The 26,782-nt window shown below is 35.0% G+C and overlaps 3 protein-coding genes and 1 long non-coding RNA gene across 4 annotated transcripts; all 4 read right to left on the minus strand.

Annotated features, from left to right (window-relative positions):
* Nucleotides 1-8: 8 nt before the first annotated feature.
* On the minus strand, nt 9-4,872 carry LOC101257999 (uncharacterized). The gene is made up of 6 exons (XM_069289393.1): nt 4,057-4,872; nt 3,157-3,240; nt 2,598-2,651; nt 2,014-2,103; nt 1,160-1,207; nt 9-179 (listed from the first exon to the last, which is right to left on the minus strand). Exons 1-6 carry the CDS (start codon nt 4,870-4,872, stop codon nt 9-11), a joined length of 1,263 nt encoding a protein of 420 aa, XP_069145494.1.
* A 1,082-nt stretch (nt 4,873-5,954) lies between these two features.
* Nucleotides 5,955-7,255, minus strand: LOC101258300 (uncharacterized). Its single transcript, XM_004246940.1, has 2 exons — nt 6,751-7,255; nt 5,955-6,274 (listed from the first exon to the last, which is right to left on the minus strand). Exons 1-2 carry the CDS (start codon nt 7,253-7,255, stop codon nt 5,955-5,957), a joined length of 825 nt encoding a protein of 274 aa, XP_004246988.1.
* A 5,718-nt stretch (nt 7,256-12,973) lies between these two features.
* Nucleotides 12,974-14,200, minus strand: LOC101258591 (pentatricopeptide repeat-containing protein At4g16390, chloroplastic-like). Its single transcript, XM_004246941.1, has one exon. The coding sequence runs from the start codon at nt 14,198-14,200 to the stop codon at nt 12,974-12,976; it is 1,227 nt and encodes a 408-aa protein (XP_004246989.1).
* Nucleotides 14,201-14,980: 780 nt separating this feature from the next.
* Nucleotides 14,981-18,528, minus strand: LOC138338149 (uncharacterized). The gene is made up of 5 exons (XR_011211510.1): nt 18,109-18,528; nt 16,844-17,108; nt 16,388-16,471; nt 15,836-15,969; nt 14,981-15,730 (listed from the first exon to the last, which is right to left on the minus strand). It is a non-coding gene; the product is annotated as an uncharacterized lncRNA (long non-coding RNA).
* Nucleotides 18,529-26,782: the final 8,254 nt, after the last annotated feature.

Below are 26,782 nucleotides of genomic sequence, written 5' to 3' on the forward strand. Positions count from 1 at the left end.
AGAACATTTCAACTTTTAGATACTTCATTCGTGTAGCTGCTTAGACCAAATATTCTGAAAGCAATAGCAGGGTTGTTCCGACTCAAAATTATATCACATCCAATCAGTCTATATAATGCTCCACATTCAACTACTACAACAATTCCTAAAATGTACTCTGTGAGTCTTGATAGCTGAAACTGAAAAGCCAAGCTTCAACATAAAGTTTTTGACAAAATCCAAAAGAATTAGAGGTCAAATTGTTTTTTTGGTAGTGCAAGAATTGGCAACTTTGCAGTCATGGTGGTTAATAATAAATCAATCTGCACGCGACAAGCAAATGGGCAGTTGACAAAGCAAAAGTGACATCCAAGTTGAATGTCTAGTATATCGCTAATTCAGTCCTTCTCCATTATGTTCTTTTAAGACTACAGCTTTAAGTTGAATACTCAGACACATGCATGAAATTTGAATACTTTTTCTTACGTAACTTTAAAGAAGACACTTTATGAATCAAGCCATGGGAGTTCTTGGCAATTCGAAAACGAAGCAAATGCCTTGAATTTAGTATGAGAAAATTACAAGGTAAAAGTTTCAAAATACTTCTATCTTTTAATCACAAAATTGTTGTAGATAAGCAAGTATTTTCTATTTGTAGTCTACAGGATACACATTCATCTTGTCTTTCAGAGGCATCTAAACCAATTTCTCCTTAACCGTAAAAAAATAAAAAAAGGTGTGAAAATACAAAACATGAACAGAGAAAATATAATAATTGGTGACTACATAAAAATTATAAATACATTTCGAAGCAAAAAGAACGACGACAGATTGTTACATACGCAAAAAATGACATCATGAAAATAATAATATATTTTTCAATTACTTTTTATAATTTATAATATAAGTGAAACTAATCATCATAAATTTTGTTGTTGTTAAAATGAAATAATTATATTTATTTTTTTTCATAACAAAGAGAAAATAGAATACTAAAGGATCAAATGATTAGTATTTGACAATATAATACATTTAGCTAAACTTTTTTACATAAATTTAAACTTTAAAAACTCTAGCAAAAGTAATTAAGTTGCTAATAAATTTTAATGTGAAAAAATAATCTCATAAATAGGAGTAACAAAAACCGAAAGAGCAAGAAACTATAAGAGTATCTTCTTACCGCACAGATGACAGATTTTACAAGAGAAGCACATCTAGAATCAGAAACCTAGAATATCACCATCATTCACGTAGGAAAAGAGAACAACTGATAGTTGAGGTGTGTGTGTGTCGATAAACATTTAGTGATAGTTCAGATATAAAATTTGAAAAACCGGATACACTCACTCAATAGATTAACTGCAAATAAGAAGTTCTTCAAGATAGAACTTCTAATGGACTGAATGAAACTTACTTGAATCAGTACACAAGGGAAGTGAAAAAGAAGGATCAAGAAGCTACAATAAGTTCAAAAGAATGATGAATATGACAAAATGACTCCTTCCCATTGCTAAAAGAAGAATTAATATTGCAGTTACATCAGAGTTCGTAATAGGAAGCAGACTGACTGAAGAGACAAAAAGTAAGATTTATCTATAAAATGTTTTTGACTTTTTGTGCTTCAAACTTTTGAACACACCTACCAACTTGTGTGTTATTGGTCCATATCTTACCATCAATCCATTTGCAAATTTTAAAATATTTATTTCTCTTCCGTATCAATCTGTCATTTTCTCTTAACCACAAGGGTCATTTGACAAAATGTGCACATAGAGACGAGAGGCCCCATTACCAAGTAGTTGACTTTACAAGCTATAGCATTTGTTAAAAATAGAAGCTGAATTAAATATTGGATGGTAGACCTGAAAACACTGAATTTGTTTGACAAAAGACAGGCTGGATGTATCTTGGTTGGTTTCTTGTCCCCACTGATTGCACAAAATTGGTTCTATAGTCTAGCTATAGTTCATAACTATATATAATTATGAGGGTAATTGAACGGAGTAAGAGTTTTTATTAGGAGTCTCCCAATACTTTGTGAAGTTCACCAAGCATTGATGCCAACAAAGAAGACTTTCCTGATCCAACCATTCCAACAATTGCAGCAAGTTCCCCCTTTCGAACCTGAAGATTTATGTGTTTCAGAACAATTTGATCACCATTATCTTCCCATGAAAAAATATTAATCTCATTAATTTTCCCTTCTTAAAATAAGAAATATGTATCTCTTTATTTTCATAATTTATATTTTCATAATCTCTATAACTCTTTATAACCCCCAAATTTAAATGTGTATACTTATAATTATTTATTTGATTTATATATATATATATATATATATATATATATATATATATATATATATATATATATATATCTAAAATTAAAAATTATGGATGAAGAATATCAGAGAATTCTTAATTAAGCGGCTTCAGAGACATACTAAATGACGAGAAAGATTAAATGAATAACTGTATTGACCGACAGATGCAGCAAGAACAATAATTTTCAACATTCAGCAAAGCAGAAATCGTCAACTGAAGATTCTTAGCCAACCTAGGGAGGTGGGGGACTATTGAATACAACAGAGGAGGAGGAAAAGAGGACACCCTGAATACCTTCAGAGATCCAACTGTTGCAGTTTCAGGAACCTCTATGTAAAGCTCAGGCACCTTGAAAGACGTGATGCTAAATTTAACTTAAAGGATGTATTGGACTCAAGTTAGAAGTTCTATAGAAGATAAAAATTCATGGTATCAGAGGGAAAATTTAACAAACAGATGAAATTTAAAATCCCTTACCATTAGGGTCCTTCTTGTGATGATTGTTAACTGAAGATAATGACTTCCATATTTCAGACAAACAACCTTTTTATAATTAGGAGAGCTGGACATAAAGCTTTCATTCATCTAACATCAAGCTTTAACTTAATAATTAGGTACCAAGTACCAACACATTATTTTTCAATTTTCCTCAAACTATATGAGATAAAGTAGCAAAGGCGGCGAAAGAGAAAAGCATTGTTAGGGCAACAGAACAGAAAGACAATAACAACAATCCAAGGGAAAATTTCACTCACGTGCCTCTGCCATTACCTTTGGGTAATCAACAAACAGTGGAGAATCAAAAATTGATCAATTCAGCTCCTATTATTGAAGTGCCATCAAGACGAGAGACCTGAGCAAGAGCAAATAAAAGCACCAGAAATTGACATAGAGGAAGCTTACTTTTTGAAGATCCAAATGAAATTCCTTGCCTTAACTGCAGAGTTCACAAATTGTCATTTCTTCACAGGGTTAGTTAAAATTTTTCTGTTTGTGGTACCATAAGCCAACTTCGAAAGGCACTAATAAGCGATTGTAAGCACAATTAGAAGTTATACACAAAAGGGATATTTCGGTAAAGTATGGAGAAACTTACGCATACATCAGAAGCCATTACTGAGTTGATTCATTTTGTGAAAGTCATTGATCATTAAGGTACTGAGGAATGTTAAAATGGTTAATGTTGAACGATGATGTTTTTTTACCTTAGCAACTAAAATAAATAAATAAAATAAAACACTTGTTTTTGCGAAGGTGAGTACTCTAACTTCTGAGACGGACCAAATTTTTAAGAATCGCTGATAAAATCATGCTTAGTTACAACATTAATCTTCAAGTATACCTATTTGTTCCAAAACAGAACACTGTTAGTTGAACAGTTATGAATTTGCATAATAAATTAAAAATATGGGATGAAATAAGGAAATACCTCAGTTCTATTTCAGCTTTAAGGGCATATATTTTGAAATACTTCTGTGTAAACGATATTTTTAATGAACATAGGATCTTCCATGTCTTCGTCAACATTTAGAATAGTTAATCCTTGTCTTTTTGTTACTCGGGATAGTGCTACATATAATTGGCCATGAGTGAATACTTGTTTAGGAAGATATAATCCAACATGGTTGAGAGAGTGTCCTTGACTTTTATTAATTGTCATAGCGAAACATGGTGTTACAAGAAGTTGACGTCTGTTTAACTTGAATGGCCACTTTGAATCATTAGGAGACATAATAATTCTTGGTATTGTTACTTTCGAGCCAATGTTTTTTCCGGAGATGATATTTGCACTAATAGACCAGTTACCAAGATGTGTGACAATCAATCTTGTTCCGTTGCATAGTCCTTCACTTTGATTTAGATTCCTCAGAAGCATAACTGGAGTTCCTACTTTTAACTGTACTTCATGATTAGGAATTCCAGGAAATCTTAAGCTATTTAAAAATTCCGTTGGGTACAATAGATCTTCATCATTAGTGTTCACGCTTGCTTTACACACATTGTCAGAGCTAAAATATGTTCTTCCTTCACCTTGAATCATTTTCATAATTGTATCATTCAATTCATGGACCATTTCATTTTTAGGAGTAAGTATTGCTCTTTCTTGCAAATATGTTGGGTCATTGTACTTCTGCAAGAGGGACGGGTAAACTGCGTCGACGATTGATCCGATTGGATCATTGGATGGCATTATACATATATCAGTAGGCACTTTAATAAGGTCATTGTAAACATCACTATAAAAGGATCCATCCCCAATTTGTAACAACCATTTGTCGAAAGTAATAACTTCAGCGGCTTCAGAATCAGATACTCTTCCACAACAAAGTCGCATATTTTGTTTCAGCTCATAAATTTTAAAGAATGTCCACAAATATGAAGAGTTGAGTGATGCATCTAAAATATCAGCTCGTGTTCCTTTTGGAATCACCGGTAGTATTTGACGAAAATCACCACCAAATACCATTGTAAGGCCTCCAAATGGTTTGTCTGCGCTGTTTTCATATTTTAATCGAAGGATATCTCGCAAGGTCCTATCTAAGGCTTCAAAACAAAATTTATTTGCCATTGGCGCTTCATCCCAAATGATTAAAGATGTTTTCAAAAGTAGTTCGGCTAACTGGCTTCCTTGTCTTATTTCACAAGTTGATTCTGCACTAATGTCCAAAGGAATATGGAATCATGAATGTGCTGTCCTGCCATTTGGTAATAACAAAGCGGCTATTCCAGAAGTAGCAACTGGAAGAACTATTTTTGATTCTGATCTCAGCCTGGAAATTATTGTATTCCATAAAAATGTCTTCCCGGTACCACCATGCCCATTTATAAAAAATAAGCGTCCTTCTTCATTAACAACTGATTTTATTACTGCTTCATAAGCTATGTTTTGACAATCATTTAAAAGAGCGAATGATTTATCATGTACTTCCTTTAAGAAACCTTTGTCATATTCTAGTTCCTCATTGATAAGGCGATTCCCTGTGTCATTCATCAAAGTGGAATCTGGAAGTGGCATTCCATGTATGTCTTTCAAACTTTTTCCTATCTTCAGATGTATGGTTTCTATCTCAAACAACGTATATGATTCAAGTTGTTTTTCATTTAACTTTAAATCTTCCAATTGAAATCTCTTTCGTTGTAATGATGTTATATCTTCTGATAAAATTTCATAGTTGCTCCTCCAAAGTTTGGACGAATCAGACACTTGACAGTGAATTAGTATCGTCACAAACAGATTTCTCAACTCATTTCCTGATGCCCAACATGCAGCTTCAGCCAAGCAGTCATTCCATTCTTTATCATCCTCCAATAATACCAATGCGTAGCATGCCTCCTTATAAGTATCATACCGGACTCCATTAATTGTTCTGATGCTTTCAAAAGAAGTGCTTCTTTTGACAAAATTAAGTAGCATTCTCATGTAAAATCGTTCCCCACTTGCAGGATGTGCGAAGTAAATTCTACCAACTGACTTCCCCTTTTTTCTTGTAGTCCATCTTTTGCATGTTGCATCCCAGACCCACGTGTAGGAAAATTTGAATATGTTAGCTATCGCGCATCCTCATATTCTTTGTTTGCCTCAAACCATTCCGTGAATTTTGTTTTTACTATATCGGGTCTGTTTAGTATGCTTTCAGGACACCTTTCTTCTTAGAATACTATGGTGTTTTCTCCTTGTAAATGGAATGGCAAACGCTCAACTGCTGGCTGTCTATGATGTATGTCAAACGAAAAGATCCTCCAGCAAGCTTCTGTAGCTGATATGTATCTACAATCTAGATATCTTTTGATCGCATCACGTTCTGTGGGAGTATTTGAGCATTCTATACCAATTGTTGCTCTATCAGATCCCTTATTCATATATTTAAATAGGTACTTCACTGATCTCGAGTAATTGCACAACTCGACATTTATATGTGCATCAAATTTGACAATCAAATTCCTGTTATACGGGACGACATATCTGTTATCTAAAAAGACATTATTTTTATTGACTTCAGTACCTGTGTTTCTTCTCCTATAAATTGGGAACCCATCTGCATCAAAAGTTGTTTGATTATTGAACTTCTTTGGAAAATGCTTGGTGCATTTTCCTTGCTTCATACATGGGCATCCTAGATTGAGGTCTCCACAAGGTCCATGCATCATGTAGTTCTTTACAGCTTTATAACCATCCGGGTCTACTTCCATATTGGGTATTTAAGCTGTTATCATTGTGTCGATATGATCTGTAGATGGACTTTTTAATATAGGTTGCAGGAACAGTAGTATATGTGCATGAGGTAGTCCTCTTTTCTGAAACTCAATTGTATATAAACCTGCAGAGTTAAAGGTATAATGTGTTTGTTAGGTTGACGGTAAAGTAATCATTTGTTTTTTAAGCAAAATGTAAGCGCTTGAATTAATAACTGGTGTATTCTGTTAGTATGTTGAAGTTTGAACTTACATGCAATTATTTTTCCAAAAGGTAGTTGCTTTTTCAGATCTTGCATTAATTGAAATAACTTGATTTGGAACACTCTACATATAATGTCCACCCTGTTATCATCACCAGATTGTTCTATTAAGCGAAGCATTTCATTTATTTCGGGCCACTTTGGATTGCATGTGAAAGTGAGGAACAAATCTGGATATCCAGCCCACCTGCAAATTGCCATTGCATCTTGATAATTTTGTGCCCGATAGCGAGGTCCTCCGGTGTGAGATGAAGGTAAGATAACTTTCTTTCCTACCAAAGAACAATCTGAATCACCACGAAGAATGGCATCCATTAAGCCAGAGTAAAGATCAGCTCTGAGTTTTGGTTGATTATTCCAAATATAATGAAATCTTTCTTCCTCGATTGCCAGGTAACCGTCAACAATGTATTGTTGTAATAGTCTACCGGCAAGCAAGAGTGTCTTACCCTCGTTAAGTCTTTGTTGTATTCTAAAGCAGTAGAAGTCTCTCATTGTTAATTTTTGTCGCTTGTAAGTCTTGTTGATGACATCTCCCAAATTTATTCCAACTCTATATCAATCTTCACCATAAGGGTGTATTAGTGGATATGTCATAGACATAAAACTTGGGTGAAGATTAGAAATTCTTTGAAGTCAATTTTTCCTATGCTCTACAATAATATCTCGCTGGAAGTTTTCTTCCGTAAGATCACCCACTATTAATCCAGCTACTTCAGAAGTTGTGGGTAAATTATATTGTCGACCATCCGTTGTTCTATTAGATAGGAGACGTAGGCGAAATTCACGTTCAGGATGCTCTTTATATCTATCTCTAGCCATTCGAAATGTTTTAACCAATATATTATGCTCCTCCAACATTACTGATAAGCCCTGAACAATTTCAGGATCAATGTCTCCTTCTAGCAGACAATTCATTCTGTTGTTTATCTCATTTTCAGTATCATATTTATATAGCTTAGCAAACTGGGGTCTTTTACCAATTTCAGGCAATAAAGATCCTATACGATGATAATTCTGACCACACATCCTGAAAATGTATGGCCCCTTTGAGTTATTGATAGATCCATCAACTCGGCCACCCATGGATGTAAATGCAAACATTGAGTTATAAGCTCTAATATTTTTTCGAAAATTAATACCTAGTTGCCCTGATTCTTTACCCAAAAGATACTTCAGATAAGGTGGTGGTTCCCTCAATAAAGGAAGTTGTACACGACCTCCTCCCATACAATAAAATGAGAATATCGGTCTTGTTGTTTGTTTTGTTTTTGTTGTTCGTTCTTCATACCATAAAAGAGCTCCACAATATTGGCATGTGTACTTTGGGGGGCCAAAATTCCAAGTTGTTGTGTAATGGCCTGTCAATTTGAACAATTAAATATAAACATAATCATATAGTTAGCTAATGATTTAGTCATTCAGTTTCTTATATGAACAATCAATCAAATTTTGACATTTAGATAATAGATAAATGAGGATGCATATTACCATACCATTTTGATGAATGGAAACATGTCTGCTTGAAAAGTTTGTCAACTTCGCCAACTTTGTGAATCTGTTAACAAAATGTATTAGCTGTACTATTAGTCTTTTTGGATGATTCTTGTATTGTTTTTCAATCAAAGCAACTTTTCGCTTCAATCTGGAATACTTCCATCTGTTGTTTTTGAGAGAGCCCAGTTCCTTATTCACTCGACTACACTCGCCTGTTGATGCATTTGTATTTTCTTTTTGCTTTAGCATTTGTTCGAGGGAAACTAAATCTTGTAGTAGCTATTGTAGGAGGTTAAGTTCCATCGAAATATTCAATGATCCATTGTATTCTTTAATGATAGCAGATAGAAATTCCATTGAACCTGTTATATTTGTTTTGATAGAATATAAAATGTTAGCGGTAGATATTTTTGGCTATATCGAAATACAATATACCCGAGTGATATGTGTGTGAGAGTACTTGCTTGAATCGTAGCTTATCTGAAACGCAATATGTGTTCTAAATAATGTTATTCAAGGAGAGTAGGAATGAGTATACCATTCTGCTATTTATTTTCATTCAACTGGTAATTTTTTTAACTCATTTATCATGATCATGAAGTTGTCTGTATTTGTGGGATGGAATATTTAAGCCATAGAAAGCAGATTGCAAGTATCCTGCAATATATTCAGTAGTTGACCACCATTAGTTGTAGTGCAGGCATGAAGTTTCATGTATTCTAGTCCATGAATTTATCTTTTCCACCATTGACAAACCCAAGCTTCTTAGTCAGGTAAACTATAAGAGGGTACATATGCTTACAATACTTACTTGAAGTTCTGCTTAGTTTATTGCTTGCTCTTTGATTGTTTCTTTTTGTGTGTGTGTGAATTCTATCTGTATGCTGTTAGTGGAATACTGAAGGGAGAGATCACTTATACAAGGCTTTGTAGCATGTTAATTCTATTAACCAACTACTATATTAATATTTCATAGACCTGTGTAAGAAATTACAAAAGAAGGTCGAGTTACATAAAATTCTGTAAGACAATTTTGCTGGAATTCTCTTCTTGTTTTAATTCTCATACATTATATGTGTATCCAGATTTATGGCTTTGTTGCGACAAACCTATTTTAGCTAATAGTTGGAATTGAAGAATAATTGCAGGTTGGCCTTATCAAAAAAGAAAACAAGTAGTTGTAGTTTGACCTTTATCGTCTGTCCATATGTATACAGGATATTGAAGGCATTACAGGTCTCAAAATTCAAGTTGTCGAGGGCATTGCAAGTGTCTTACATTAACTTATTAGCCTATTCTGTTACAGGAAATTTCTTTGTAGAAGTTTAGAGCTAAATCAGCATAATGCACCTTAGAGATATATTAAAGTACTAAATTCTGTAGCATGCTTTAGGTTCCTTGTAGATTTCCTACATTCGATATGCAATATAGTGGACAACTTCTAGGTGGACTATCTTGTGCTGCCTTTTTGTGTTTGGAGCTTCTCTATAAATGATAGGAACAGTCTATCTAAATGAACGATATCCTTTAACTTTTCATGGTGAGGGAAAAATAAACTTTTAGTTCTTCAAAAGTAACCTGAAAAATTATTATTTGTGAAAAGAAGGCTGTTTAAGTACTTATTACATTTTAATCTTTAAAATATTCTGTAGAAAATCTAATGTGTTCTAAATAATGTTATTCAAGTAGAGTAGGAATGAGTATACAAACCACTGTAAATCAAAACACTCACCGAGATGATCTTTAAGAAATTGGATTGCAATGTGTGACTATGCTGCAGCGTAAAGTTTTATCAAATATTAAAAAATTAAATAAATATCGCCCCTTCCTTGAATGTGCACCCTGTTTAATTTGAAAATAAAAATAAATGGATGATCGAATGGTTGTAGAATTTTAATTTGATGAATGAATGTTTGAATGGCTGCAAATTTTGAGTGTGATGAATATGAATATGAATAGAGGGAAGATATGAGAATTGCCTACGTATTTAATAGGAAAGATTTGTATTGATTTTGTGGAGAAAATGTAACTGGATAAGATTGGGAGGATGATTTGGGACTTGGCTGGTCATTTAATAGCATAGATCTACTAAATCATTTGGATGGTATCTGATATTAGCTATAATGTTTCAGTTAATGCACACCTACGAATTTGATATGGAATGTCATGTGCTGGATTAAACAAATTGATATTATTAACTTTGTTGAAATTTGAGGAAAGCTGCAATCTTGATAGGGATTTAGTCCGTGTTTGTTTTTATTGTATAAAGGTTCAAAGTTGTTTCGGATTCATGAGATTAAGCTTTGTGCCATGGTATTCATACTTAGATTGTTCCTTCCTTGTACTTTAAGTTAACCTTGTAGACTTTTAAGGAAAGTTCCAAGATTGAGAATGGTTTATCTTGTTCTTGGCTTAAACTATAATCTTGTATTGGAATTTGAGATCAATTTTGATATTTGTGTTTGATTTTAATGTTCAATGGCCTACCATAGTTATTAAAAGTCGCTCTGCTTTCTTGTTTAACAGAAATTGGTTCAGTCATATGGTTATAGGCCTGCTATAAACAGAGAAAAGCTGCAAACTGCAAAACGAAAGGGGAGATGACATTTTGCCCACTGCTTTTGGAACTCTAAATATTTAGGCATGTGAATCAACTACTGCTTTACATAAAAAGATAATATGAATGTATAGTAAGTGCCTGCAAAACATCAGAAAACGATATATGCAACATTGGTCTTTGACATGTAACACAAATACACTTCCATAGTAAAGCAAATGTAATTCTTCAGGGTAACATTCAGCAGAACGGGTTCTAGAAAAAACAACCATAATGGTAGATGAACCCATTACTTGAAGAACTAAGGATAGGCAAAAGCAAAGAAAATATGGAGTTGATCATGAAAATTAATTCCTTAGGTTCATACCAGCTGTCCGTTCAAAGTTAATCATCAAATATGAAATGATTCCAAATAGTAATGTCTGCATGAAGATGTACGGAACTTGGACTAACACCTGTTTGCCAAAAAAAAGAAGAAGTTGGTATTAGTAAACAATCTCATCATCTCTTCTAAAAGAAGTTCATATACCATCTAATTGAGTAGTCCAAGAAATACCAACATATGATTATTATATCTGTTGCAACTCGAAGCCATTAAGATGTACTTGATGTGAATGCGCTAACCTGAGCTGCTGCATATGGTAGAGGAGAGTACATTCCAGCAGCCTTCTCCCTGTAGAAAACTGTTCTCTCAATGGCAACTATTGGTTGTACGGAAGAAGCATTATTGACCCCCAGGAAGAAGCATGAAGAATAAAGTGCACCCATAACAACGAACAAATTTTGAGTGGAGTCCCTGTGGAATCATTTCAAGTGTACTGCCCCAGTTAATAATTGGAGAATTGATCATAAAATTGATACAATCAAGGCTCTAATATTTAATCCAAGTTTGGAAACTGAAAGAATGGTTCTAATTGCTAGTTTACTTGCTGGTTTTCTCCCACTATATTATTTTGCATAGTTCTGCTCTTTCAATCTGGCAATCCAGCCATTTTGTCCATAGAAGTTACTTGATGTTGTTTTTAGTGTAGTCAAATATTTTCTAATGATCCTGTCTCTATTACTGATGTATTAGACTCATTATAGACATAGGATCATTGATTTTGGAAGTTCTATTGTACATATGATTTCAGTACTTTCCATGTACTGATGATCTGTTTCTATGACATATATACACAGTTAACAGTTACAAAAAGAAAAAAAAATTATGAACAATAAAACTGACATGGAATATACTCGAAGAAGGGAAAGTTCACGGTGTCCTCTTCTATGTGAAAGCGTTTCTTTTTTAGTCCATTTCAAAGGATTGACAATTTAATATATTTGGTAACAATTTAACTTAAGCTTCCCATTCTACCCCTTAATGACAACTTTAACAGCCTCAAAAATGTTAGGCGTGTTTAAGACCACAAATTTCAAAATTCTTATAGCCATATAAATGTAACGATAAATTTCAAACAATTAGTTTTATAAGTCACACACACACACACACACACACACACACACACACACACACACACACATATATATATATATATATATTTACACACAACACACACATCAACACTCCAAGCATAATCTCACAAGTGGGTTCTGGGAACGGAAAGATGTATGAAGACCTTGCCCCTTTGTGAGCTAGAGAAGTTGTTTCTGATAGCCCCTTAGCTCAAAAGAAGTGTAAGCAAAGAAGGATTGAAAAGAAATAACAAGATGAACAAAGCAAAAGAAGCAATAGGGAGTAGTAAATATTGGTCGATATTAAGAAGAGATATCATGCATATGTTTTTGAATACAAAAGAGCTAGCTATGTTTGCTCCAATACAATGCAAACAGTAAGTTGGCGCCACAGAAAACATTTTCCATGTTTCCAATCAGTTTATTTTAGTGTTCTATGAAAGATATGGTCAGATGTTACGATAGAATTAAAATATAAATATGATATCTCATTCATTTTTCCTCAAATTCTTTTTCTATTGCTGATTGCAAGAGATACACTTGGATAGGCTACTGAACTCAAAATTCAAAACTCTCCATCTAGAAACAAGAGGTATCCTAAATAATGAATAATCTACTAAAGGTACCTTTCAGATGTAAGAGAAATAAAACATCTGTAGCACAAGAATTATCAAGGCCAGAGAGCAAAGAACCCTAAGCCATTGCTAAGCAGCAACCACCTCTTGAGCACATCTAGACTCCAACCATGATGTAGCTGCAACCTTCGTGGTCAAAAACCACCCAGCCTTATCAGGTGCCTCGTGGAATGGAGCGTTTAATTCCTTAAGGTGCGACTCAAATACACCTGCCAGACCTTTCTCGGAATATTTATGTTTTCCATGTCCTGTGTTGATTCCAAGCAATGATGGGAACTTTTCCCCACTTTCAAGTGCTTTGTTCAAGTCATTAACCCAGATGTGCAATGCTGTTAAAGCTGCACCAAGGGAGAGGCTCTTCAGATGTAAAGACCATTGAGTAGCAGTTCGAGACATAATATCTGTATAGATATTGAGAGTTAGTCCAACATCTAACAACTCACAAGATCTCTCCAACTGGTTAAGATTGACACATATGTCAATCAAACAGCTGCAGTACGCTTTCCGGACATCCGTAGTTGCACAATCCAAAAGTTCAGCAGCATGTTTCTTAAAAGCCCCTTCTTCTTCTTCAACTTCATCATCCACCAGGAGTTTCACCATGTAACCAAGCTTCGGATTTGCCCTCTCAAGGCAGATAGTTAGCTTGTGAAGGTCTTCCTTTGCTGTTTGTGTCAAAACATTAAGAAGACAACCAGTAAACCGCTCATCTGCAGATAATCCCAAATCTGACAGCCTATCGAAAGTTCTTACTACATCATCTGTCTGGCCTGCTTTTCCATAACACTGAACAAGCGAGGTCAAGACAAAGATATTCGGTTCAAACCCTGCTTCAATCATCTCATTCAATGTGAATTCCGCCTCCGAGACCTTCCCACTACAAGAGAAGATGGTGATTAGAGAAGAGTATGTCCAGCTGTCAGGTTGGCAAGTCTCTGAGGCCGAGCTTTTCATCTCCTCAAAAATGTTAACAGCCTCATCTGTAAGTCCGACATCAGCACACATTGCCAAAAGTGTATTATATAATACCACACTCAACTCCAATCCCTTCTCCTTCATTTCTTTATAGATTTTAAGAGCATCTTCACTATAACGAGCCCTACCATAAGCCCGAATGAGTGAAGCATAGGTACCCCAACTTGGTTGAAATCCATTGCTTAGCATTTCTCCATAGATGTTCTTTGCCTGCCATGGCCTCCTAGCTCTTCCCATAGCATCCAACAAACTGTTATACACAGTCATATTAGGCTTTACACCAAGCGCTTTCATTTCCTCATAAACATTTCCTATGACCATGTCCTAAGTAAGATGAAAATGTGTCATATCCTATCTAATATCCTCCTCTAGTTCTTCTTCGATCTACCTCTACCTCTCTTAAACCTTCTATAGCCAACCTCTCACACCTCCTTATTGGAGCTCCGCGCACCTCCTCTTTATATGTCCAAATCATCTCAATCTTGTTTCCCTTATCTTGTCAGTCACGGATCTCACTCTCACTGTCTTGAATTAATATGCCTATTATATATTTTAAAAAATCCTTTAGAGGCTCTTACATTGTGACATTTGATCATATCCAGTCAACGACGAGAAGTATGTTTATTCCTAAATGTTATGGAGATACTATCTTCCTCAAAAAAGCTCATTTGAATTTAGGAAGTGCTCATTTGGTGTAATAGTCTCAGGTTGTGGAGTCCAATGATTCAGCTAAAGGCCAAAAGGCTGATCCTAGTGAACCCGATCTTCTCTAGACTCTGAATTCTTGAAGGTTCTGTGAGTTAGCATCCTTGTGGGGGAGATTTATTCACATTTCAATAGTACAATAAGTCCAATCACAGACAACTAGAAATGAATATCCTGACAGAATCCATTACAAGTGTGTTTAACTTATAAAATAGATATCATCATGTTCTAGACTTCTAGTGTTAGTGCCAGCCATATTTTCAAAAATCACTATTTTTCCCCACAATTAGATGATGTCCACATGGACACAGCAGTCACTGTTGGACAAAATGGAAGATTGGTGTTTTTATTTAGCAGAGGAAGTTTCTGAAGTAGCTTTAACAATTATCCATTCATTTAAATAGTTCATTGTTGGTCCGATTGGTGCATGTTCATCAAGAATTCATTCTCTCAGATCCTGAAGTTCTCTCTCATTTGGATTCAGAGCAACACCTTAACCATACTATGTCAATAGAGTTGTTTTAATATGCAGTTGTTTGTATATACCATCACCATCAACAAGGCAAATTGACCGAAATTGCAACTTTGACCTCCTTTATTAGTTAATACAGTACCTTGATATTGTTCAATTTGAAAACATAAATAGTTAATATCAGATATGAAGGACCAGCAAGACAGAACATACAAAACCTTTATATTACTGTCAACCTAATGCATGATGGTTAATTCTTCAAGGATACATAACTTGCATACCAGAGGGTTCTGCACTCCTAATTCAAATTTTCAAAAAGTTCTCAACCCCCAGACCCTCTTTTACCAACAAATAAAAACGAAAGAACAAAGACTGAATGCTCTTGGAGATACTTAAATGTCCGCCCCTTTTATTGAGAAACATCTTTTCAGCTGGACTGAAACAAAAAAACTTTCAGCAATCAACAAAATATAGAACTGAGAATCAGAGCACTCAACGTTGTAAAGAACAACCTAACAACATTATAAGTCGGACTTCTCCAATACACAAGATTTTGCTTCCAGAGACAGATCCTAAACTGAGAAAATGCACCTTGACTGTATATGCTGGTGAACTTTAGAGGTTCTGAGTTCTCAGGCAGGACGCTCAGTTGCTTAATTAAGGCCTCCACTCCCCTAATTTTAAAAAGAGATACAAGTTCTACAAATTGTTAATAAAGGAAAAACGAAGAGAGCAATAAATAGTATACTTCATGTGATGAAGACATTTATTAAGATCACCTGAACTGCTCCGAATTTCTGTATATTACTGCAAAATCTTCTCCCATCCTTTCTTAAGCAGCAGGCGTACTTATCTCAAGCATCCAGGTTGCTGGATTGTAACCACTAGGAATTGGGGGTATCCCAGGAATACTCTACAAAATGTATTCACAAACACGTGCAGCATGAACAATAGCTTTTGAAAAGTGAGTATCCAAAATATAGGAACTATGCCCCATATAATTGAACTCTTCAATAAGGAAAATGCTATCTGTTTCCTTATAAGTACAATCATATTTCAACTGCATCAACAGATGAACAATCTATATATAGAGACCACAATGGAAATATCTTGTGCAATTAAATTAGTAGTAACTACTTCAAGATTAAAATCGATGGTGCAGCAGTGGAATGTGGAGAAACATTAGTGAGGCATCCCAACACCTTTTCACCAAGAAAAGAGCTAGAAGAATCTCCCTCTTAATTTTAATGTTGGAACACACACTTTGTATCTCTTGAAAATCGAGCACAGTTGAATTATACTAAGTGAATGGTGGAGGCACAAGCCCGTACCTGAAAGTAGTCAACCATAGTTTGTGACTTTTCCCCAAGCTTCCCCCCATATATCACTTGTCCTCCACGTTTCATAAGAAGAAGCTACATATTGTAACATCACATGAGCGGAAGCCCTGGCGTTCATGTAACTTATCTATCATAGAAATGCATTGATAAAAGATATTCTGACAGCGTCTGATGGAAATAAAAAGGTACATAGCTTGTGCAATATGTTGAAAGTTGAGTGCCATCTGTTTTGTTTTTGATTCATCATTTAATAAATAACACTCACAGAAATCGTATGTATCTTGACAAGACGCGTAAGGAATTAACATAATCATATAGCTAGATTTACTGGAATCCAAAATGAACCAACAGCCACAACCAAGGCGAACACTGATATGCAAAGGCAAGGCAAGAAATAGGGAAATCTGCAAAAAACATCAAATCCTGAAAAGCAAGAGAGCAAAGTACCTCCCAAATAATGAACCCTTTGAGAACAAGTCTGGATATTTCTCTGTAGGCTAACAAAAATACGAACATTTTGAGAACAAAAATGCATGTTGTATTACAACTTATCATGTACTGATCATCCGTGCTCTGCTTTTCAGGTTTGTCACAACAGAATCTACAGCCATGGTAATACCCCGTCTAAGGTCAATTGCATTCATACCAGCTGCCACTGACTTGCATCCTTCAGCAAATATTGCTCGGGTGAGGACTGTTGCACAAGTGGTAGCTAAAAAAATAGAGAAGAGACAGAATGACCAATTATATTAGGCTGGAAAATCATAAATTCAGTCCAACAAAGAAAGAGACATCAAACTCCCACTGGAGGCTGGAATCGCAGTTGCAGTCTAAGAGTGCAACTATACAAATTGAACAAAACAACCTAAAATACCTTTAACTTTTAAAATCCTAAATTAGTTGCCTTCTTTTAAAGATTATATGAAAGCAACTAATGTTTTGAAAAAACTGAAGTGAGATCAAATTTGTCGGATTCATTGTCCACTGCAAGCTAAATTAGTATTGAACTGTTAGCAGAAGTTTTAGTGCATGTAAACACTATAATGGTTGGTTATTATTTTTGTTCATGTTAGTGTTGTTGCTGTCATCAATATTATGTCTCTTAAGTCATGTGAATCATATCATTTTGTTTTCATTTGAAATGATGATACATGATGAAACTTATGAACTTTAGTATCTATTTAATGAGAATAATAATGTTTCTTCAAAGCCCAACAAAATCACGAGGAGGCAATCATGTATATATCCCACTTCAGCAACTACGTTACTTCAAGGCAGGCTTTCTTAGTTTCCTATCCATCCAAAGATCTTTAAGCAAACTACATTAAAGATAGTTGGTAAGGCAATGAAGTTAAAAGGGTGTATCACAAGCAATTATTAGTTTTATATGAACTCCATGCAATTTCTTTCACTTATAGACTATTCATGACTCAACCAATATCCCTGAAATCAACTTCAAGACATGTTAGTATGTGAATTGAGCATGTCATTATTTATGAAAAGAAGCCCTTTTGCTAACGTGTTAAAGCATGGATCATTTTCTTGCATTAAAAACCTCCCCCTGAAATCAACTTCAAGACATGTTAGTACCGTGAACTGAGCATATCATTTATACAAAAGGCCTTTCTAGCAATGTGTTAAAACATGGATGTTTCCTTTCTAAACCTCACACTATTGACTACTTTAAGACATCAAGGCTGAAAAACACAGACCTCATGGGGTAGGCCCCATAATCTTCGAGCATAAAGATCAGACTCAGATGAAACGATATCCGCTGGTAGCCTCTCAGTACCTCGAGGGTTTGATGGAGCCCAAATCTGCAATATTTGTGCAAATAGCGTAAGTCTTGAAAGGAGGTATAAATTTCCAAGAGACTTGGCATAATCTTATCTCTATATAACTAAAGTTGACCCTCAATATCTGATAATAAAATGGAAACAATAAAATTGTAGCACCAAAGGCTCAAGAGAAGCTGCTTTGAGCTCGTATAAGAGGCAAATGTTATTACCTTTGTGTCGGAATGCTTGTGGTCGTTTGCCTTCTGGTAGTATTAAATTGGATAATTAAGAGTTAATTATGGCTATTTAGTGTGATGTTTTAAATGAGGGGTTACTTTTATTTTGGATAACAACACAGATTTTTATTAATGAAAAAGATAAAATAATAAAAACACAGATTTTTATTTATTTAATTAAAAAGGAAAAAAAGGATTTTCAAATGGTGGCCATTGGGGGCTGCCACATCAGCGATTTTGGATTCACATTTATATATATATATATATATATATATATATATATATATATATATATAGATTTGAAAAATAAAAAAAAGCTTAAATCTTAAGTTAATATCTAATGGTGGGAGTAGATGATAAAAAATAAAAATAAATATAGACAAGAATAAATTAAAGTTCACCGGCAACAATGAAAAGAAAGCTATGTTAGTTGATTTCAATGGAGCTCATATCTCAAGCAAAATATTATAAAATTAGTGACTCCAAATCAAAAAAAAATTACACTCATAAATATGGACGTAAATGGTCAGAAAAGATAATATTTACGAAAAATCAATTCAATCGCTGGTAAAATCGTGAATCCAATCAGATCTGGAATCTCTCAGGGGTGACATTGGTGGTTTCTAGTTGTACTCGTTTGACAGAGTTCTGGTGGTTGTTTTCGGTCTGCTAAGTGGTTTGTGCTCCTACTAGAGCAACAATTTTGAGCCAAAACACCTTAAAATTAAGAAGAAAATGTAAAAGGGGAAAGGGAATAGGACTGGTCGGTTTTGGGTCTTGTTTGGAGTTGTTTTCGCTGGAGTTTCGTGTTTCGCGGTGGTGTCTTCAGTCACTGTCATTTCTGAGTTGTTTCTGGTGGTTTCAGGCGAGTTTGGGGCTGTTTCAGTGAGATTTTGGTGGTGGTGTTGGGAGCAAGGAAGAAGATGACTGGATCATTGTTCGCTGGTTTCAGTGGGAGATTGGCAATAATTCTCCATAGATGTGGTGGGTTTATTTTCTCTAGTGTCGAGGAGAGAGAATGGGGTGGATCCAATAGTGGGTTTTTTTTTATAGTTCTTGAAGGCTGGAAAAGGAAGGAAAAAAAATGAAAGCAAATCTTTTGGGTGGTGGTCCGGCGGTCAGAGCTTCGGTAGCTTCTATCTAGCTAGAAAAAAAATGGAAGGCTAAAAAAATGTTTAACCCATAATAATCTGAAAACACCTCTAAATTTTTCTCCACCACACTTGCATTTTTTTGACCTAATCAAACTTAAATAGAAAAATAATTATGCAATGAGCCTAAATAGTGGACTTGAAATTGTGGCCCAAAATCATCATTCAATCAGTGTATGTAAATTTTATTCGTATTTGAATTAATTTTTAGATTGTGCAAAATACAAAAATAAATATTAACGAATATAAAAAGTTGTTATGAACACAAATGATATGTATAAATGCAATTTTAAAATTAATTGATAAAAAATCCTTAATTTTGATAAATAAGAACAATTATTGATAACTTATTTATAATAATTAAAAATTTATTTTGAACTATTAAACAAATAAAACTTAAAAAATACAATTTTTCAAAATAGGTCAAAATTGAGTGTCAAAACACGATCCTTTACAGTCGAAAGAAAACTACTAAGAGTCTGTTACATGAAAAGGAAACATTGAGTTCTTTTATTGTTGAATCTATGTTGACGTACCAAGTCTCGGGGATTAGAAATACAAGCCTTCAACTAGAGAATACACCTAGAAACCTCAACTTTCACTTGTAGTAAAATATGAAGAAGATTGTGTTAGAACAATTAATCACTAAGTATCATGACCATGAAAAAACATGCTAAAAGGGACGTTTTTGTTGAAAGGCATTCTTTTATGCCATTTGGTAAAACTTAATGAGCATTGAAATATAATAGCATTATATAATTCACAACCAACACAAAAGTTACAATATCTCATTTAAGTCATTACCTTTACCGTCACATGAAGTGATCATGCTTCAACTAGCACCAACATGCAATACATAAGCATATACATTAAGCAATGATTTCATCATATTAGGACCTCTATCTAAAATTACCCTAAGACACCTTTAAGTAAGACATAAAGTGGCAGGACATACTATCTCTCTGCGCCACACCTAAGAATACCTCAAGGCCACATTTAGAGAAGAACCTTTACATTTATACATTACATGCAAAGTGTATATATATATATATATATATATATATATATATATATATCATATTATAGGGACAATAAGACAACATTCATTATTAGCTTCATTTAGAGGAGTATCAAACATTAGTCATGAAGACTTAGGAAACTCATGACTAAGCAACCTTGAAAGCCTATTTGTGCCACGTGTAGATATGTTCCATACTACTACCTACACGTTGTAGTACCTAATATGTTACTAGAGTACACATCCCACGATATAGGAATCAACATTAATCGACATAGACCATGAGAGCTAAACCATGGAATCCAGTATTCTAGCCACACACCGTAAAGAGGTGTTCTACTTAGCAAGGGTAGAACTAATACACATACTATATAGGCACATCGTTTATTGGATGTCCAAGGATGTTCATTGGACTCTAGCCAAAACGTTGAGAAGATCCACCATCTTAACCATAGCTAGTCAATGGTAAACCTTAGTTTTCGTAGAGTATTTTCATTAACAATATGTAGGTGTGCTTGAGCAGTTCACCAACATTAGGCGTACCAACCCAAGACACACACACATGAAGGAGGCCACCACCATTAGGTCTACCGCTTCAAGGTAAAAAGGATAGCTCATTGGTCTTCCTCGGAAGAGTCACCACCATTAGGTCTACCTCTCCTAGGTTCATCATTTCACACAAGAAGGAAGCCACGATTATGAAGTATACTTCTTCAAGGCTTACATTCACATTTAGAACCTAGACTCCTCATACAAGGCTACCACCATTTGGTCTACCAACATAAGGTTCAATATTCTTTCATTTATAAATAGACTACCAACAATAGGTCTACCATTTCATGATCATTTAGGCATTAAATCAAGATACATATATTAATCTAGAAGAGGATGCACTATCCTACCAATCCAAGATACACATTCACACTCTATATAAGATCATTACTCTATCATTGGAATCATAAGTACATTTACTTCAAGACATTATTACCTTGACTTCATTAAAATCACATTCATATAGCTATCAAATAAGTACCTCCACCATAAGTAGATCATACATCAATATATATCCCAATTCTATATCAATAAGAACCAATCTCAATCCATATATTCAAGATACTCCAATAAAGAAGACAATTGACATATATCCAGAAGCCATTCCATCACCAACATAAGCAACTTATCATGAACTCATTCATAACTTCCCTTCCTAGGTCATGATACTTATATCATATTAAGGCATAGTTAATGATACAAATCCATAACTAACTTCATATAAACACATACTATTCATTAAACATTCATAATCAACCAACTCTCAATCAATATAAGAGTTTAGAGGAAGACATGGGTTATTGAAGGAATTTCGTATAAAATCAACTTAAAATCATCAATAAAACCTTAATTTATCAACATATATGTTTTAAAACCGTTTTGCCAATGAAGTCATGCCTAGATTAGAAAATAGGATTTTGACCTTTTGAAAATATTTGAAATCTATTCTTAATTGAATCCTTGACTGGAAGATTAATCAAGGATGTAGGATCACCATACCAGAGAATTCACAAAAATAACTTGAAGACCTTAAATAAATTGATATTGGAACCGTGAGTTCTTCACCTCTAATGGAGTTTTCCTTGAGAGAGTATTTTGGGAAGAAGGGTTTCTAACTCTAGGGGTTTCGAAATAATAAAGTCAAAAGTAACTTTTAAATGTTTTAATACTCCTAAAATACCTAAAAGCACCTAAAATAACCATCCATGTCTTAATTGGAACTACTCACTTGGCCGAACTGCACCAGCATTGTAGGCCATGACTCACGACCACCATCCACGGACTGTGGATGGGATGACAAGATGTCCAGGTGATACACTCAAATTACACCTCTTTAAATAAGCATAAACGATCGTAATCAAGTAAAGAACCCAACTGGTACGTTTGGGTTGATTTTTCACGAGAAATATGCTTTAGACTTAAATTTAACCTACAATCATATTTGTTTAGTCAATGTATTTCTAAAACAAGTAAGCAAAAAGAGAGTGTGTGTGTATGGGTGTGTGTGTGTGAAAAAAGATTCCTAAGATTATGTAATTATCAGGTAAGCAAGAGTTAACTTTGGTTGTTATCAAGATGATAAAGTAACTAGGGTATATGTGTTCTCCACGAGCTCGTAACGCGGTATTCATAGTATTACCAATCCCTTCATAGTGTATTACATCAAAGTGATAAGTTATGTATCTTTCAACCTTTTGTCCGCTATCTAAAAAATTTCATCCCCCACATTGGTCTGGCTACCTGTGTATAATGTACTAAGTCTTACCTTTACCTCATATTAGACATCGCATCAATGTATGTCTTAGTTTTCACCCTCGCACCAATAAACACTAGACTACTCAAAAAGTATCAAACTAAATCTATGTTGATAATTCTCTTTCTATTAACTACCTCCTTGGTCCAGCAAGTAGCAAGAAGGAAAGTATCAACATTTGCAACCGCTAAAAAGACTTCTATGAAAGAATTATCAATGGATGCAAAACACTATTCAAAGATTGCTTAATTACTATTGATACGTTGTTCATCACTCATGGTTCCTACAACCCTAGTTGTGTAGTTTAGTTACCTATAATTACAAGAACACAATTCATTATTTTAGACGAAATAAAACCGGAACTTCAACTTGAATATCAACTTAAGAAATCAATAATTTCTAAGGTTTGCAAGAATTAATCTCCCTAGTCTCAAACTAGAACAATAACAATAGTATCCAACCCCCAAAAATAAGGTTTTCATAACCAATCTATAGAAAACAAACTCAAAATTTATAAGGAAAACAAAAAAAGGAAAGTCTGTTTAGGAACACATTTTCAATCTACGAAGGCACACATTTTCAATCTATGAGACTCACTTATGGATCGTCAATGGATATACTGTTTGTAAGTCCCTTCCGTCAAAAAGGGCTTAGAAAATATTTCTACCTCCAAAATCTACCCTCTTTGAATCAAATGACGGACCACCAATATGGTTTGTTAATCAATCGACGGTCCTTCAATGCCCTTATATGACTCCATTCTTTGAATCTTCAAAAACCAGGTACCGGAACCCTCACAGTCTCATTCCATGGTTCACCAGCACGATCAGTCAATCGATTGATGGACCGTCAATGCTTGACGTGGGTCCACGCTTGGTCAAATTTCCCTAATTTTAACCAATGCCTAGGTTGAAGATCTACTATACCCATCTACGAGGCGCCAATGGGTCTATGATTTGTCGATTGCCTTCGTGGATGCCCTTTTCTGCACTATTTCAACTGTCTCTTTAATTTTGCACCTAAACATCTTTCTTGAAAAACAAGATTCAAAACCATCAAAATTAATACAAAAAGGCTCTATACACCCACCCACCCCATTATTAAGTGAAATTCATTAGACAACCCGTAAACTCACAGTATATCAACACCCTCAACTTAAATTCGTTATTTTTCCTCAAGCAATGCACTATTGAACAACACTTGTATAAAAGCAAACAGTTCAAGCTCAATAAATCACATGGCTATCTTTCCCGACTCCCTTTTGTTTGATTGCAAATCTATGTCTTATACTCAACAAGCTAACTCGTGCAAATCATAACATGACACCGTCGACCACTAAATAACCACCTTCACTATTTTCCTATCACAAAGGTACCTATTCTCCAACAATGTAACTACTGCCCTCACTTTGAATGAAATCCTCCATTTTGACACAATAAGCATCATATTAAGTACAAGGATTTATTTCAACTCTCACACTCAGAATTATGTTCAAGTGCATTTAGTGCTCAACGCCATAGGCTTACCCTTATTTTCACAGCATAGACTCTCAAAACTAGACTCTAGGATCACTATAGGGCTTTCTTAGCTTGCTACATAGACTCAGGGTCAGGTGTGGTACATTTGGGTACATTTAGTGACTTTCTTCTTTCCTTTACATTATATTAGGCCTTTTACCTCTTTTTTCCCTATGTAAGACATTCTACCTTTCTCCGTTCTTTCCTTTTGATTCCTTTCAACCATGAGTTCAACTTCAAACTTTGTAGTTCTTTTATTTTTTCAGTTTCATTGTTTTACATGTTTTTCATTCTTTTTACTGTCACAAAGTCACATCCTCTTTTGTTTTCACTTTTATTTTCTTTTCTTATCAACTCTAAACTCTTTTCATACCTATTTTCTTTAGATTTTCTATTTCATAGCCGCCCTCAACTTATGGATTTTCCATGATTTGAGGTGCACAATACCCGATGTTGGGTCCAAGAATGAGGTGAATTTTGTTTGCATTATCCACCGTCAACTTATGATTTTGGACTAAGTTGACGTGCACATGTCCAAGGAGGGACTTGGGACAAAACATTAGACTCTAGGAAGGTGAAGTAGGGGGTTATAAAGAAATGGTCTATTTTAGGCTCAAAGTTTTGTTTGGATCAAAGGGAATATTTACTTCATTCGATCAGACTCTTTTAGACTAGTAATGGGATATTTTTAACAATGGCCTATGATCACTTCCTAGCTTGTAAAGTAGATTATCTTAGCAAGACTAACTAGGCAAGTTCTAGTTTGGCACAAACTATTGAACAATCAACTATTCTCACATTCACTTGGCACATCGGTCAATTATCAAATTATGAGATTACCAATTTCAAGTTTATTCTCGAATCATGCAGTTGGTGCATTACCATGTCATATTGAGAGCCAACACATTCAACTTATTCTAGCCTATAAATTCAAGTACATGTCACGAAATTTGGATGGGTCTGATTTTTCATAATTTCGAAATCCATCATGATTCATTCTATATTTTTTCTACACATACAATCCTAATACATGCCAGTTCAACAAAAAACTTAAAACAATCTCTTGTGGTAACAAAACACAAGTAACAAAACCCCAAGAGAGGATCATGAGTTTGGTTACTTAGACTTCACCCTATCACTAATAATCTATTTACCTCACCCCAAAAAAATAGAGTGCAGTTGTCCTCAATGGAAAAAAAAAAGACATCAACAGAGTAAAGGATTTAGTTAAGCAAACCTGTGGCGCAAAATGCCGAAGACTTGTCAACAACCGGGTGGGTATGATTTTCGGGAGACCACTAGGTCAACAAATGGGTCACCATCAGTGGTTCCATCATCAAGTAGGATGACACCATTAGTAGTGTCATCTGTCACTACCGTGTCACCCTCTACATTACTCACATCTCCACTCACGGGCCAAAAACTCGATTCCCCAATAGCCACCTCACACACCCTCATTTGGCAAAATTCTTTCTCTAATATGGAGGATCTTCTAGCCTGCTCCTCCTGCGTACACTCTCCTTTCCTAGCTCGATACTCTTAATGGCCTCAACAGTGCGCCTAGTACATTGCCTCTTGCCATAAGAAAGGTGGTATCGGGCCGTGTCTTTGTAGGTGCCTTGAACAAGGTCTCAAAGACAGTTTCCATAGCTAACTCTATCGATGCCTTCCTGTGGTCAGCCTCTCTCATCTCAAATATGACATCTACATCAGCTCGTAGACTCGCCAACTCCATCCAAATGGAGGCAAAGTCCGTTGGGGGAAGGATGGTCCTGCAAGGACTCTTAACTCAAATGTGTCTAGGTGTTTGTGGAATGCTTAGACACCCTTTTCTCAATGCGGTTCTTAGCCTCTACTATGGACTTTTGTATCCAAGGATGGATATGGTGCATCAAAGTGGCCATCTAATCTTCTAATTTGTGGACTCTATCCAATGGTATAACTACAACTGCTATTAGTTGTGTAGACCTAGAAGAGCTAAAGGGCCTACTAGCCGCATGAGAAGAGGAGGTTGGGGTAGTCTCAGTGAGCTCCGTTATATTGGGGTCATTTCCCTGTGCATACTCCACCATATTTGCAAGATTTTCACCCAAGGGAGGTACCTCAACCCGAGGCTCTCTTGAGGTTCCGCAACATTAGTCTCATATATGATGAGGCCTATATTATATGTCCCGGTTTGGTGAATCAGTTTATCATAGTGCTAGATTGTCACTCCAAAATCCCCACATAACAAGAAAATTAAACAAGGAAAGGGATAAGTCGTGGAGTTCTTGAATGCCCTCTCGTGAATATCAACCAGTATAATATTAGTGAAATCGATCTAAAATCCCGCTACCAATGCTGCAACAATGGCTGCCCTATCCCATGTGAGTTAGTTGTCA

The sequence above is a fragment of the Solanum lycopersicum genome, chromosome 9 (genome assembly GCF_036512215.1).
Source record: "Solanum lycopersicum chromosome 9, SLM_r2.1".
NCBI classification, from domain to species: Eukaryota; Viridiplantae; Streptophyta; class Magnoliopsida; order Solanales; family Solanaceae; genus Solanum; species Solanum lycopersicum.